Raw genomic sequence first — 15,992 nt, 5'->3', positions numbered from 1 at the left:
AATGACTAAATAAGTCTTAGTTGTACTCCATACATTTTCTCACTTAAATTTCTTGAACAAGTCAACCAAATTGTATTACAGAATTAATGTCAGAATTTGGTCAAATAAGCCTAAAGAGGCTATATTTTAATGGAAGACTCCTAGTAAATTAGATTAATGAACTGCAGAAATTGTAGCTATTAAAAAATGTCTTATGCAGGAAGGCGCTATTAGGTTAAGAGTTCCACATTGTACAGGTTAACTCATTATAATGCTGAATCCCCTCAGCCACTTTACAACTGAGGGTCTGTCTCATCAAAATATAATGAGAAAGTCACTTAAAATGAGAACATTAAATCAAAATTGATTTCAGGCATAAAGAGTGAAAACATATAAGAAAAGATGAGTTCAATTAAAAAAATGACCAGATTGTTTATCAATAGGGAACTCAGCTATGGGTTTTTGTTTGTTTGTTTAAACTGAGAAGCTCAGCTCCGAAGGAAATTTAGTTCAAGGGCGCTTGGCGAGCTGGGCCTGGCTTTGAATCCTCGCTCCTATCTGCATTGCAAAGCACCTGGGATGCATGGTATGAAGGGTGGCACACAGGTGTGTGGCTATGTGCTGCTGCTGAAATGGTACCTGGATCACTACAAGGTGGCTAAAGACACAAAGACAAAATAAAAACGGTGGTAAGTTGACTTTATGATTTCTTTTTTCATTTGGATTTGCTTTGAAATTTAGAAATTCATATGTTCCCATCTACTAGAACAGTTGCAAATAAACCGGGACATTTTCACATCGGATCTGCTTGTTGGCAACTGCCAAGCTCACGATGTAGGGGAGGCTCCCTCCTGAAGCCCTGAATCCCTGGAGCTTTCAGCTGCTCCAGCAGGAAGTTCTGCTCTTTGTACTCAAGTACATGGAACATGAATTAGTTTCCCCTCTGTGCCTCTCGTTCTCTCAGTTTTGCACCTTTTGGGATGAACGTAATTAAATGCCCTCCACTGTGGACTGACCTTCTACGCCTCCCCAGATGAATCATGTGGGTCTTCCATGTGGATCCACCGGCAACCTCACAGCGCTCTGATCCCAGGGCGAGGCATTCTTGGAAGTTTTAAGTCCACAGAGCAGTCACCACTGTCACCACTGTATGTATCACCCCCCACTGCACTACAATATCTTGACCTCATTATTATGTGGACACGTCTTAAAGCATTTAAACACTACCAGATCATCTAAGAAAAGAACACTATTACTGAGAACATAGCTGCCGACGAGGAAACTGAAGGTTTCTGGTGTGATATCTGTTTCGAAATTGGGTCACCTAAACTAGCAGAAAATCTTGATTCCACCAAAATTAGTGATTCATCAGTTTCCTCTGACTTCTTCAAAAGGAACGATTACTGATAAAATACATCATTTGTCACTAACTTCCTATATTTGTTAAAAATTACCCACCCACAATTTTTAATTAAAAATTATGGCTAAGAGGAAATCAGAAATAAAGCTACTCACTAAAAGTTCCGATGGTTTTCTAAGAACTGAGAATTCATTCTACCTACATTCTTTAACAAATTGTCTCGAATTTTCAATGAACCAGCTGAAAAACCTTGAATTGAAATGGATGCTGCTTTTGAGGTAGGCGATGGTCCTACCTCGCTATCCATCTATCTAGCTATATATATATTTTTTTTTTGCAAGAAAATGATATAAAGGGATGCTAAAGCTTTACACATTAGGGCTGGGCACCTTAGCCTGTGAGAATAAAAGGCACTCGAGGATTTAATTGTGCTAAGCTGTGAGTCACAACAAAACACGTCTTCCTGTCTTAGTGTAAATTAAAACAGCACTATTCCCCAAAAGTGCCAGGGTAGATGTACAGCATATCTTCATTGCATGGCTTCAAGTGATAACCTATGTAACATATGGACTCACCTTCGCACCGAGTGACGTGGAAGGGACAGTCCCCAAGCACCGCCATTTGTCACATTGGCATGTTGGTACCAGCTCAACACGGTAACAGTTATTTGTTGATCTGGCTGACTTATTTTTCACAATGTGCATCATTTTTGCTATCTGAATTGTCTGTTCAAGTGACTCTCTCTCTGTAGAGAAGCCTAACCAACTTTAAAAGACGTCATTAGTGTTCGTAATAACAAAGCCCCAACTTTAAAAGATAGTATTTGTTTAATAAGCTTATCTAAATCCTGCTGTGAAATCTGAACATTTTCTTCCCTCTGACAATGCACATCTCAGCCCTCCCCACGCATAGCTCCCCCAAGGTCAGAACACCTACTAGAGGAATTGCGGAATGAATGCCAGGCACACAAAGAAGTCGCAAATTTCCCATCCAGAGATTCTGCAAATGTCATCTGCATTTAGATTGCACTGTTCAGGCACCTAAGATTAGCCTGTGCTCCTCACTTATGAAAAGGATAAAAATGCAGCTTTCTTTCCCTTACGGTCAGGATTAAAAGGTGGCAGCTTTAGTGGGGTTTGTTTATTAGTCCTCAAAATGACGCAAATTCAAAACGTCTGCTTTAGGTCCATTCTTCAACTTCTGTCTGAGTTCATTTTTTCCTCAAGCAACAAACTTGCTTAATCAAGCCCAGAAAACACCATAAGGGGGAAAAAAAACCCAACACCCTCTACATAAAAATCATAACAACTTAAGAGAAAAGAGAAGCACAGGGGGAAAAATTATGTTGCCAAGATATAAACCCTTGTAAAGAGAGTTAGGAAGCAGGACTGGCACAGCTGAGGATGGAGCTCTGGCTACGAGGGATGGTTATACACCTTGAAGTCATCTGTGTTGTGCTCCTTTTCTGTAAGGTTAGTAGTACTGATAGAGAGAGAACATAGCCGGGTACGCTAGGGCTACGGTCTCAAAGGCAACAGCAGCTCATGCTTGTTTGGTTCTATCACGGCCAGGTAATGCCATTTCTCCTCACCCTTCTTAAATCTGGACAAATGGGATTTTTTTCTTTAAGCCCCCGCTGGGAATATTTCCTACTTTCATTGCATTCTGTCCCATGGGGGCTAACATTTTATTTCATTTCCGGTGACATCCGACACATAATAAACCATGTGATTATAAAGTGTCAGCTTGTCGTTTTGCTGTTGAGAACAGTGGCTCCTTTGAAATTCCACTGTGTGACAGACATCTGAAATGCTGGGGGTGCCCTGGGTAGCTCCGAGGAGGGGGAGGGGGCCAAAGCTCTACTGTGATGATTTTTCTGCATAACATTTGGCAGAATTAGAAAAATGCTATTTTTGAAACTGCTGTTTTCAGTGCTTAGCAATAAGTGAAAATAATAAGAAGCTATTTTCACGTTTATGACCGTCACCACTTTGGACAGACTTTAGGTCTTGCAAGTACACAGCTGAGTGATGACAAACTGTGTTTTTCCTTGGGATCAAAGCTGACTTTTAATTCTGAACCTGGACAGGGAGAGCGCTGGAGCCGGGATCGTTCATTGGAACCTTTTGCTATCATTCCCAACACACACATGGCAAACCCTTCTTATCAATGGAGATTGTTTAAAGAAAGTCTTTTTATTATCTATGCCCACCCCCAACCCCTCCAGGCCATCCACCACCCCCATGTCCGGGTTACGATCCTTGCATCAAACTGCCGTCTCCTACAGAGTGGCCACTGACTTTAGAAATTACTCCTGTAATAAACTGTGATAAAGGGAAATGTTCTCACCTAAAATTGCAGTTGGCACAAATGGGTCTGTCATACATCATAAGCAGGTCAATGCAGAGAAAGTAAAAAGAGAAAGAACAGTAAATGACTGATGAAAGGCCCCCCCAGTTTTCCCGCAGAAAGCCATAGAAAGCATCGGGTTACAACACTTCAAACACGCTAAGCTCCTAAAGCAACCTGGGCAGCAAAGTGAGCCCTGGGTGATTCTGACTGCTCAGGGTTTATGAAGAGATGAAACAATGGAAAGCTATGTTACCTGGGTAGTAGGAATTAGGCACCGATGTGCTCAGGGTGTTCGTTTTCATGGTAAAGGACGATGGTGAAGACACAGCTGTAAATAAGAGAAAAGGCATGTCAGTGGGGGCAGAGAAGCAACACCAGAAAATATGGCCCTGAGGTCATTCCTGGGGAAACGACACTGGGTAGACTGTTGACCAAAGAAACAACAGAGGCTTACCCGAGTCTATGTAGTAAATACTATCAGTCTCCACTGTCTCTGCGGGGAGTTACTTGTATTTTAGAGGACACGCCCCCTTTCATCACTGAAAAGATTTTCTGATCCCACAAATGAAGGAAAAAAACCCACAACCACAGCTGCCATTTTGGATTAAGGAATTCATTAATTTCCCTTTTGACTTCTAGCCTTTGCTTGCAGAATTTTACTACCACACTGAACTGATTTTTACAACTAAGTATGAGAGTGTGTCTACACATGGCTTCTGGAGAACATTCTGAATGTCAATGCTTCTGTACTTTGCTAAATCCTCACCCTGCTCCTATTGTGGATATTGAGAGAGCTTTTCACAATGCTACGATCTGTTTTATGAAAAATAAAGATGATGCTCCCTGTGTACCACATTTAATGTGAAAGCTGCATGCCTATATGTTGTCTTATCCGGCCTTTAAATCCTTGTAAACATGCTTATTTTTCTTTGAAATCTTCCTCTGAAACACTCAAGATTTAACTACAACACCTTCTCTTCCCCCTGTCATTAAGAGGTAGAGTCGGGCTTCCCTGGTGGCGCAGTGGCTGAGAGTCCGCCTGCCGATGTAGGGGACGCGGGTTCGTGCCCCGGTCTGGGAAGATCCCACATGCCGCGGAGTGGCTGGGCCCGTGAGCCATGGCTGCTGAGCCTGCGCGTCCGGAGCCTGTGCCCCACAACGGGAGAGGTCACAACAGTGAGAGGCCCGCCTACCGCAAAAAAAAAAAAAAAAAAAAAAGAGGTAGAGTCAATCCCATCCAATTTATCTGATTCCGTTGAAAGTGGATATTTCCTATTTTTAAAGTTTAACTCTCTTCAACATCTTAATTGATGAGTGCTTTAAAAACACTTTAATTTCATTAAAGGGCAAGGATAAATTATTTGAATGTGCTCAAGTGCTCAAGCTGGTTAGATCTAAGTCTAAATTTTAACTCCTCTGATGTGGTTATACGGTTTATTTGATGCTGAGTTCCCGATCAGGACACTAATACCCACTAACATGGCTGGTTTATGGGCGGCTCTACCAAATCCCTGTGGTTATTGCATGTCAGCTTTATCCTGATGACACGTTAATATATTTTCACTCTCTTGGAGCAGTTCCCTTCAGACAATGATTTTACCTGTGTTTATATTTTTCAAGTATAGAATTAGCAAACGACAGAACCAGAACCCAGGCTGCCTGTCAGTTATATTTTTCTAAAATAGAGAAGTATCACATTTATAATGCATGTTTATGATAAGCTGCCAGGAAGAAAGAGAGCAGTTGATAAAAACAAGGACAAAACCCCGAGTACCTATAAAACATGCCAGGGGTCAGGGAGCATAATGCCCATTACCTGCTGACATTTTTATTTGTTTTGTAAAAATGTGCAAAGCAGATACAAAATAACTATGTTTATTTTCACCTTTAAAAACATATTTTACACCCCTTTTTTGTATAAGAATTAAACCCATACCCACTAACCATATCTACTTTCCCCCCTTTTAGGTACGACCCCCATTTGCTTTGGTGGATGGATTATTCCCCATTCTTATAAATGTGCTCAGGCTTATTTTTAAATTCTCCAACCTCAGTTTTCTCACCGTCTCATTCCTAAAAACTACTTGCTTCCCAATCCTAAAAGATCTCAAACATATCCAGGCTTGGAGTAGGTCTGGGCTAGAAGCCTAGTGGTCTAATGAACACTTTTCATGAAAATTTCCTTCTCCAGTAACTGCTCTTTTAATTTAAAGGCATTTAGAGAGTATGACAATGACAAAGTTTACCATTAGGGTCACTGCCCGTGGATGGGATTGGATGAAACCTACCCATTGTTCAGAGAGCGGGAGGACAGTGGAACGCCTCGTGCCGTGCTTCCTCCATTGGCTTTACCGATGGAAGCATCAAATAACGCCTCCTGGCGGGTGAGCCCCAGAAGCTGTGTCCCCACTGCTGCAGCAGCCTCCTCTACATGGGCAGTTTTGGATTTCCACAGACACATTCATTTTTTAAAAAGTCAATGCCAAATTAAATAACCTGTCCAGAGGCAAATACCTCCTGTTGCTCAAACTTCAAAAGCCTAGAAACTACCAATGTAGGTTTCTGCTCTTTGGGTAGGCAATTCCAAGTAAATTATTCGTGAGGAATTTCACCATGAAATAGAAGATTTGGAACAGTAATGGGTTATCACGGAAAGAGCGAGCATGTATCCGCGTGGTCCCTTCCACACTGTTGGTCAAGAAATAACTGCTCTGACAAAAACTCTCATCTTGTCTGTGGTGGGAAGGACTCGCCCCCCCCCCCCCCACAAATGCATCCTAAGTTGCTTTATTTTGGCAGTTAAACGCATTACATACCTTTAAATGGAAAATATATTTGCTACAAAAAAGCAGAGAAAATTGTACGAAAAAAAGGGATGGAATTTGTGGTAAACTGAAGTACCCCAGATTCTGCCACCTACACTGAAAATGACATGAAAGGGCAAAGGACAATGACCACGGTTGAGGAGTGTGTCCTGCCCGCCGGGGTGAGAGCCGTGTCTGCTGAAGTCCCGCACCAGCGGGCCAGGGCTGCATGTGGATAAATAAACGTAAGGCCTCTAACTGGGATAAGGTGGACAATAGTAGCCACTGTGAACAGAAAGGAACACGCCTTTCCACGAAGCCTTGCTGAATGTAGGGGAAAGGCAGGTGTGGGAGAAGGGTGCTGACCACAGCAGGTGTGATCAGAGAGGGTGGGGGGCCGGGGGAGATGCAGATCCCAAGAGCCCAGGTGGGTGGTCAGGACAGGAGCGCACACCTTCTGCACTGGGATCAGCCCTCTCGCACCAGAGACCGTGTGTCTGTGATTCTCCCAATCCCCAGTCTTTACTTTATTACTATTGGTGACAGCTGTCCTTTATCCATCCGCAAGCCGTCCAGCATCCTGGTTGCACAGCCAGGGTAGGCAGCAGCCTTTGGGCATGGATTTCACACGTTAAAGAAACCTCTGACCTTGACCCTGTCAGCGCTGTGAACCACATCATTAGGCACAGGACACGGGATTGACTTTTGGTCCCCAAGAAGATCACCAGGGACACGGCAACTGCACTTTTTGTATTCATACAATCCATGTAACTGCTGGCTTCCTAAAATAACGCCTTGTACCTGGATGGCAGGTGGCAGCATAGAAGGTATTAGCTGAGCTCCGTTTACCCACCTGGTGTGAAACATAAGCCTTCTGAAGTGGAAATACAATTTAGCTTATTAATTGCCACTAACAGCCCTATAATAAAGGCAGAACTTGTCAGCTAAACAAATAAACAATTAGCTTGTTACTGCCATTTAGTGAACTGCTTTATAACGGGCTTCCCCCGAGTGACTGCACACCTGCCTCGCTTACAAACAGGAGCTGCATAACAACAGGGATGGTGAGAAGCAGGTGCCTTCCTCTGGGTGAGGAGGGAAGCCTCCGTGTCACTGCTCTCGGGTCTTTACAGAAACGTGTCCGTGGCTGCCCGTGCTGTCTGCTCTGGTCCCGTCACCCCGCCCCCATCACCGTTCCTAAGCAACCGTGGCACGTGGGGACGTGTCCAGGATCGTCTGAAGGGACTGGAGAAACCAACAGGGCCTAAGAATTCTCTGGGAGGTTTTGTTTCGTAACCCCCAGCACCACGTGGAATCCTGGAAACCTGAGAGCTGCCCTGAGGGCAGGCCCCGCGCAGCACTCACATCTCCCATTGAGGTTGTGCGTGTCCATGAAGGAGAAGGCCTCGTCGCAGCTGGTGCCCTGCTCCGCGTAGCTCTTGTCCATGGAGCTCACCATCACCGTCATTTCCTGCCGCGTGCTGCTCATCGTCTCCTTCCGCTTCCTGGCCAGTTTCCTTGGGACAGAGAGTTCATCATGCAGACATGCGTGAGGATGGAAAAGGTGCACTGCCCAGCGCTCGGGAATCACTTGTATGGAATTAATGGCATTCATCCATAACAGTGTCTCATGATGCCTTCTAGATGGCAGGTTCTCTGCCAGCTGCAGACATGCAGAGGAGACCCATCTCCTGCCTGTCCTCAGAAAAACCCCCTCAGGCCAAAAGGCACATGAAAAGATGCTCAACATCGCTAATTATTAGAGACATGCAAATCAAAACTACAACAAGTTATCACCTCAAACCGGTCGGAACGGTCATCATCAAAAAGTCTACGAACAGTAAATGCTGGAGAGGGTGTGGAGAAAAGGGAACACTCCTACACCACTGGTGGGAATGTAAGTGGATGCAGCCACTATGGAGAACAATATGGAGTTTCCTGAAAAAAACTAAAAATAGAGCTACCATATGATCCAGCAAACCCACTCTGGGGCAGATATCCAGAGAAAACCATAATTCAAAAAGATACATGTACCCCAGTGTTCACAGCAGCACTGTTTACAATAGCTAAGAAATGGAAGCAACCTAAGTGTCCATCGACAGAGGAATGGATAAAGAAAATGTGATACATATATACAATGGAATACTACTCAGCCATTAAAAAAAAGAATGAAATAATTCCATTTGCAGCAACATAGATGGACCTAGAGTTTATCATACTAAGTGAAGTAAGTCAGATGAGAAAGACAAATATCTTATAATATCACTTATATATGGAGTCTAAAAAAATGATGCAAATGAACTTATTTACAAAACAGACACAGACAGTTCAGATATACACACTACTATATGTAAAATAAACAACAAACTGTATAGCATAGGGAAACATACCCAATATTTTGCAATAACCTATATGGGAGAAGAATCTGAAAAAGTATACATATATATCTGAATCACTTGGATGTACATCTGAAACTAACAACATTGTAAATCAACCATACTTCAATTAAAAAAAAAACCCTCAGTCATGTTAGGAACGTACAGCCTAAACATTACCTTACACTTCTCCTACTATGAGCTAAAGTAAAAGGGCCAATGACCCTAGTACAATGCAGTCATAATATACTTACTGATAGGCTTCTACAGTTACTAACTTTGCACTAAATTATTCCTGACATGCCATATTCAGGGTCCAGGAGTAGATCCCCCTAGTAGATATTCATCATACAAAACAGAAATAATCCAAGCAGTGAATCTAAGGGGCGCCCTGCAGAACCAAAGAACAACCCAGGCGAGGTGTGAAGACAGCATCGCTGGAGTGTGTGTGGGACGGGAGGAGGCTGTGAGGCAGCCTGCATGGACAGAGGCCTCTGAGGGGCATCTGCCGAATCTCAGATGGCTGTGACACTGGACCGAACCCCAAATGAACCCAAAGTAGCTCCCCATCAAGGCTGGTCAACAGGGCAGAAGGTAAAAAAAGTCAAGCTGTCGACTTCCCTGCCAAGTTTTGCAGAGGGGTGAGTCCTCAGGCTCCCTCCCTGGGTGAAAGAGATGCAAAAAGGCCCTGGAAGGCAGAGAGAGTTCCAGTTCTTTTGGAGACAGAGTTTAACCCTGGCCTTTCTATCATGCTCATTAACCACCAGAAGCTCATAATCTTAAGTTACAGAGACCTGGACAAAACCCAAAAAAACCTAAGGGAAACTGACATTCGAACACACAGATAAAACACATTTTTATAGCTCTTACTACCGGAGGTTGTTTGATGCACCCAGGACAGACAAGAAGAGAATTAGAGATGCTTAAGAAGAAGGTATAAAGCAAGAAGCTTTAAGAAGACGAGAGCACCGTAATACTGAAAATATAATGCCCTAAATATTCTAATTTTGCTTAAGCACTTAGCATGTACACAAGAAAATGGCAGCTGTTTCTAGCAAATCATCTTGACTCTGATGAACCCAGGACACAGCAGAATTGAAAATGAACTGCATGATCAGAATCACCCCCGTATTAGGTGATTATTAATGCAGTGTAAGACACTGACGACATTAGACCATATGGATAGACTGTATTTTCATTTCCAAATGCCACATAATCCAAATGCTTTCTTGCCCGTAGTTATAATAATCTTTTGATTTCATACTTGGAAGCAGAAGGGTTTCATTAATAAGTTGTCCCCTTTTTTTTCTTTAGATGTTGGGGGTAGGAGTTTATTAATTTATTTATTTATTTTTGGCTGCGTTGGGTCTTCGTTTCTGTGCGAGGGCTTTCTCTAGTTGTGGCAAGCGGGGGCCACTCTTCATCACGGTGCGTGGGTCTCTCACTGTCGCAGCCTCTCTTGTTGCGGAGCACAGGCTCCAGACGCGCAGGCTCAGTAGTTGTGGCTCACGGGCCTAGTTGCTCCGTGGCATGTGGGATCCTCCCAGACCAGGGCTCGAACCCGTGTCTCCTGCATTAGCAGGCAGATTCTCAACCACTGCGCCACCAGCGAAGCCCCAGTTGCCCCTTTTTTATTGCCAAAAGTTGTTGGAAAATAAAGATACATTTTTAAACAGAAAAATGAAAATGATCTATAACTTCTGTGACAGTGTTGAAGTTGTAAAGATGGGAATGTATAATAAAACTTGAGCAGCCACTGTGGAGAACAGTATGGAGGCTCCTTAAAAAACTAAAAACAGAGCTACCATATGATCCAGTGATCCCACTCCTGGGCATACATCTGGAGAAAACTATAATTCAAAAAGATACATGCACCCCAATGTTCATAGCAGCACTATTCACAACAGCCAAGACATGGAAACAACCTAAGTGTCCACTGACGGATGAATGGATAAAGATGTCGTACATATATACAATGGAATATTACTCAGCCATAATAAAGAATGAAATAATGCCATTTGCAGCAACATGGATGGACCTCAAGATTGTAACACTAAGTGAAGTAAGCCAGACAGAGAAAGACAAATATCATATGATATCACTTATATGCGGGATCTAAAGAAACGATGCAAATGAACTCATTTACAAAACAGAAATAGACCCACATACATAGAAAACAAACTTATGGTTACCAAAGGGGAAGAGAGGGAGGGATAAATGAGGAGTTTGGGATTAACAGATACACACTACTATATATAAAATAGATAACCAACAAGGACCTACTGTACAGCACAGGGAACAATACTCAATATCTTGTAATAACCTATAAGGGAAAAGAATCTGAAAAAGAATATATATTCTTATATATATTCATATATATATAATACATATATATAAAAAAACTGAATTGCTTTGTTGTACACCTGAAACTAACAAAGCATTGTAAGTCAACTATATTTCAATAAAAATTTAAAAAATATGCATTTACAAAATAGTTGTAAAGGTTTTGAAAAGGAAGGCTGGCATGTCTCCCCTGGGTGCCAGCGTGCAGATGCTGGTCATCTTCTCCAGAGCCCCCTTTTCTCCAGCCAAACACGCTAGTCTAAGGGGCAGAATCTAGGCTTGGGTGTTCTCCACAGGTGTTCTGGATAGAGGTAGCACTGGCTCCAGACCCACAGCTGCAGTTACAACAGTACATTTGCTCTCCACTTCTGTGCCAGCTCACTGGAAAAGCATTCTTAAGCCAGGTCTCCCCAGGAGCACTAAAGTGGAGGACCGAGATAATTAGCACCATCATTCAGGCAAAACGTCCCCCCTTTGCTGGAATTCTTTAATTTGCTTTGGACTGAGTTATGCAGATATTGCCCCCAATATTTTCTTTTGTTTTGCCTGTGAAGAGAGACATAGTCAAGTTCTCCAGACTTCCCTCTTCGTCTTCTCTTGCTTGTGTTTCTCTAATCCTTACAGGTTAGGAATGACAGTGAAAGTGCTTCTCACTGCTGGTGGAGGTGGTGGTGGAGGGCGGATGTGTGCTCCAATAAAAGCCAAGCTTGTACTGGAAAGATCTTTCTCCTCTCTAATCCTCCGTGTGTGAACTAATTTCAGTGATGTCATGCTACACACTCCACTGCTGATCTTCCTTAAGCACAAAAGAAGCCCATTAAGGACTCATGAGAACCTGCTCAAATCCAGCAGAGGTCCAGCTGGAGACCCACAGCTTTAGGCCCGTGTCCGTTAAGCACATACTCTGTGTCCGTGAACCTTCAAAACATGGCTCCCATGTCCTCAGCAAGCCTTCCTGCATTAACCTCACCCTTTGACCACAGACACAAATGTCTCACTGGGGGCCAGCCAGGCAGGTACTGCAAGGGAGTGAAGCAGGTCTAAGGCAATAAGGAGTGGTGGGCACTGGAGAAATGGAAGGGGAGACAGCCTCTCAGTTCCAGAGGGTGGATGCCCCATAAGGGTCCCCGAAATTGTAAATTGCAGGAGAAACCAGAAATCCAGATTTTATAGGAACTGTCTGAATTCTAAGTATTGTCAAATAATTCAAATTTAAAAGACTATCTAGCCCAAACAAAGTATGTTTGTGGACACTTCTGCTCTCCACTAATACAGCACTTAGAAACTTAATTGTGTTGGAAGGGAGGGGAGTGGAAACTGACATATAATACATAACTACTGTATGGCAGTGCTCTGCAAGTGTTCTCTCATTTAATCCTAGTAACCTGGTAAGAGCTATTTTTACTTCCTATTTTATAGATGGAGGAACTGAGTCTCAAGGACTTAAGTAAGTTGTCCAAATGGTGGAGCTGGAATTGCACCCCAGATCTCTCTTGACCCCAAAGGTACCCATTCTAGAACAATGTGCTGTATCGAGTAAAGTATTTCATTAATTTACATTTCCTCACAAGTTTACATTACAATTATCACCAAGTTGCTTTCAAACGTGAATACTCTATCACCTCATAACTAAATATTATGAATTGAAAAAAGTAAGATTAATTTACTAGCACCTAGCCAACACTTTACACAAAGCAGGTGGTATTAAATACGCTTGTTAATTGAATTAACAATTGTCACACCAAAGCATTAGAAAAGACAGTTTTTCTGCAACCTCCTAATCAAAAGTAGCTTGCTTGGTCACGGAGGTTTTGAGTCATTGCTTGGGATTTTTGATTTGTCCTCATGCACAGCTAAATGCTATAGTCCATAATTACAGATGGTTGAGGAAGGGTAGATTTAGAATTGGGAGTTGGAAGTAAGTGTGGATAAATTGAAATTTATTCTCTCTCTTTTTCTCCTATCTATTTCTCTTTTGGACTTTGTGTTTCAGATCTATATTTTATATTTTAAAGAAAACTTTAAAAACTCTCAGAAAAATATTGTGAACTTAATGAAATAGTGCTTTGTGCAGGAAAACTGAAGTGGAGGCAATTTTCTTTGCAATCTTATCTAAAGACACAGGTAAATTTATTTTCCATTTTGATTTTTAAACAAATGGTTTGCTTGAGATATTTCAATCTCAAATCTCTAAATTTGGATTGAATGAATCTCAAAGACCCTTAGTAACAACAACAACTAAAAATGTTCCTACCAACACCTAAAAATGGAGCATAAAAAATTAGAGAGAGGACTTTCGGTTTATGGTTGGGCATGTAAGGAGCTTGGAGGTCATCACTCTGTCCTAACAACAAGTAAAAAGCTAAAGAGACAGAAAATCAACAACTCCTTCTAACTTGTCAGATAACTGAGGTCACAGGGCCAACCAGTGCCCCCCAAATTACAGAGACAAACAGGCGGATACAGAGAATCACAACTCACCAGAGCAGAAACCCATGAGCAGAAATCTGTGTGAGAATCATCACTGGGGTAGATAAATCTAAACTAGAATTGAATTATTGGAGGGTCAGTGTGGACAAGTCTGAGACTTAAAAACTCCAAGGACGTCCAGACTTAGGGGTACCCTACAGCTTTTTGAATTTTATCTCCAGGAACCCTACCTCATTCTCAAAGTAAAGACTGGAGGAAAAAATTGGGCTTCCAGCAGGAGGAGGGGGGAAAGTAGACATTTTGAAATACACCCAGAGCATTCTGTGCTTTTTAAAAGGGCTTGCCCTCAAGAATACTATTTTACTAGATGGTTGAGGAAGGCAGAGCCTGTTGGGGCAAGGAAAATATCCAAATCCAGCTGTCTCCAGCCATCCTGTCCACCCAAGGTGAGGGCACTGAAGCACCTGTGCAGGTCACAGCTCAGGGACACAAGTTCACTAACAGATTGAGACCCAATCATAGGTCACCTCCTCTCCCCCAACACCTTACTATCACATTACTAAAGACCTATTTGCAGAAGTCTTTTTCCCCTGGTACATCAAGTCTGGACATCAGTAAAAAATTACAATGCATACTAAAAGGCAAAAAAACACAGTTTAGAGACAGAGGAAGCATTGGAATAAGGCTCATATGGGAGGGATGTTGGCATTATCAGACTGGGAATTTAAAATAACTATGAGTCATAGGCTAAAGGTTCTAATAGAAAAAGTAGACAACATGCAAGAACAGATGGAAAACAAAAGCAGAGAGGTGAAAAATTCTAAGAATCAGAAAGAAATGCTAGAGATAAAAAAAAAAAACCTGCAACAAAAACAAAGGATGCCTTTCATGGGCTCATTAGGAGAATGGACACAGCTGAGGAATGCTTCTCTGAGCCAGAGGATATGACAATAGAAACTTCCAAAACAAAAAAGCAAAGGGAAAAAAAGGCTGTAAAACAAGATAACAGTATATCCTGAAACTTTGGGACAACTAAAAAAGGTGTAACATGTGTATAGTGAGAAACCAGAAGGAGAAAGGAAGAAAGAGAAGTCACTATTTCTATTAGCCAAAGAAACAGTGACTGAGAATTTTCCCCAGTTAATGTCAGACATCAAAACAAAGACCTGAGAAGCTCAAAGGACACCAAGAAGGATAAATACCAGCAATTCTACACCTAGCGTATTCAAACTTCAGAAAGTCAAAGACAAAGAAAAAATGTTGAAACAAGCCCAAGGGGAAAAATAAACCCTACTTATAGAGTAGCAAAGATAAGAATTATACCTGACTTCTTCTCAGAAACCATGCAAGCAAAAAGAGAGTGGAGTGAAATATTTAAACTGTTGAGAGAAAAATACCACCAACTTAGAATTCTGTACCCTGTGAAATTAGCCTTCAGAACTGAAGGAAAAATAAACTTTCTCAGACAAAAATTGAGGATATCCTGTGATAAACCATAATGGAAAAGAATATATAAAGAAATGTATATATGTGTATAACTGAATCAGTTTACTGTACAGCAGAAATTAATGCAATATTGTAAATCAACTATACTTCAATAAAAAATAAATAGAGAAATAGAGGGAATTTGTGGCCAGCAGACCTGCCTTGCAAGAAATCTTAAAAGAAGTTCCTCAGCAAGAAGGAAAATGACATAGGTCAGAAGGAGATCTACATTAAGAAGAGGATTAGAGAAGGAATAAATGAAAGTGAAATAAAAACTTTTATTTTGCTTATTCTTAATTGATCTAACAAATAACAGTTTGTTCAAAATAATAACAGCGACAATATTGTTGATGGTTATAGTTTATGTATGAGTGAAGTGAATGACAGACTGAATCAAAGGACATGGCGGAGGAATTAGGCATATTTCATTATTCTAAAGTACTTACGCTGTGATGCACTATAGTGTTATTTGCAAGTGGACTTGATTTGGTTGTAAATGCTTATTGCTAACTTTAGGCAAGACCTGACTAATATACGTTGTTAGAAGAAAACCACTTTAAAAATAAAGATACATGTAGATTAAAAGTAAAGGGATGCAGGGACCTCCCTGGTGGTGCAGTGGTTAAGGCTCCAAGCTGCCAATGCAGGGGACCCAGCTTCGATCCCTGGTCAGGGAACTAGAGCCCACATGCATGCCACAACTAAGAGTTTGCATGCCACAACTAAGGAGCACACATGCTGCAACTAAGACCCGGTGCAACCAAATAAATAAATAAATAAAATATTAAAAGAAAGAAAACAGTGTTTGCTTTAAAAAAAAAAAAAAAAAAGTAAAGGGATGGAGAAAGTTATAACCTGCTAAGA

The 15,992-nt window shown here is 41.8% G+C and overlaps 1 protein-coding gene across 5 annotated transcripts in view; it reads right to left on the bottom strand.

The window, feature by feature from the left end:
• Positions 1-15,992, bottom strand: part of PTPRM (protein tyrosine phosphatase receptor type M) — a 765,589-nt gene that overhangs the window by 147,138 nt on the left and 602,459 nt on the right. For all 5 annotated transcript variants that reach the window (XM_032602620.1, XM_032602624.1, XM_032602619.1 and 2 more), the window contains 2 exons: positions 7,861-8,012; positions 3,945-4,019 (listed from right to left, as the gene is read on the bottom strand). In XM_032602620.1, coding sequence (XP_032458511.1) covers positions 3,945-4,019; positions 7,861-8,012 — 227 coding nt within the window. The remainder of the gene's footprint in view (positions 1-3,944; positions 4,020-7,860; positions 8,013-15,992) is intronic.

This window comes from Phocoena sinus, chromosome 14 (assembly GCF_008692025.1).
Source record: "Phocoena sinus isolate mPhoSin1 chromosome 14, mPhoSin1.pri, whole genome shotgun sequence".
Taxonomy (NCBI): Eukaryota; Metazoa; Chordata; class Mammalia; order Artiodactyla; family Phocoenidae; genus Phocoena; species Phocoena sinus.
This window is presented reverse-complemented; position numbering and strand designations above follow the sequence as displayed.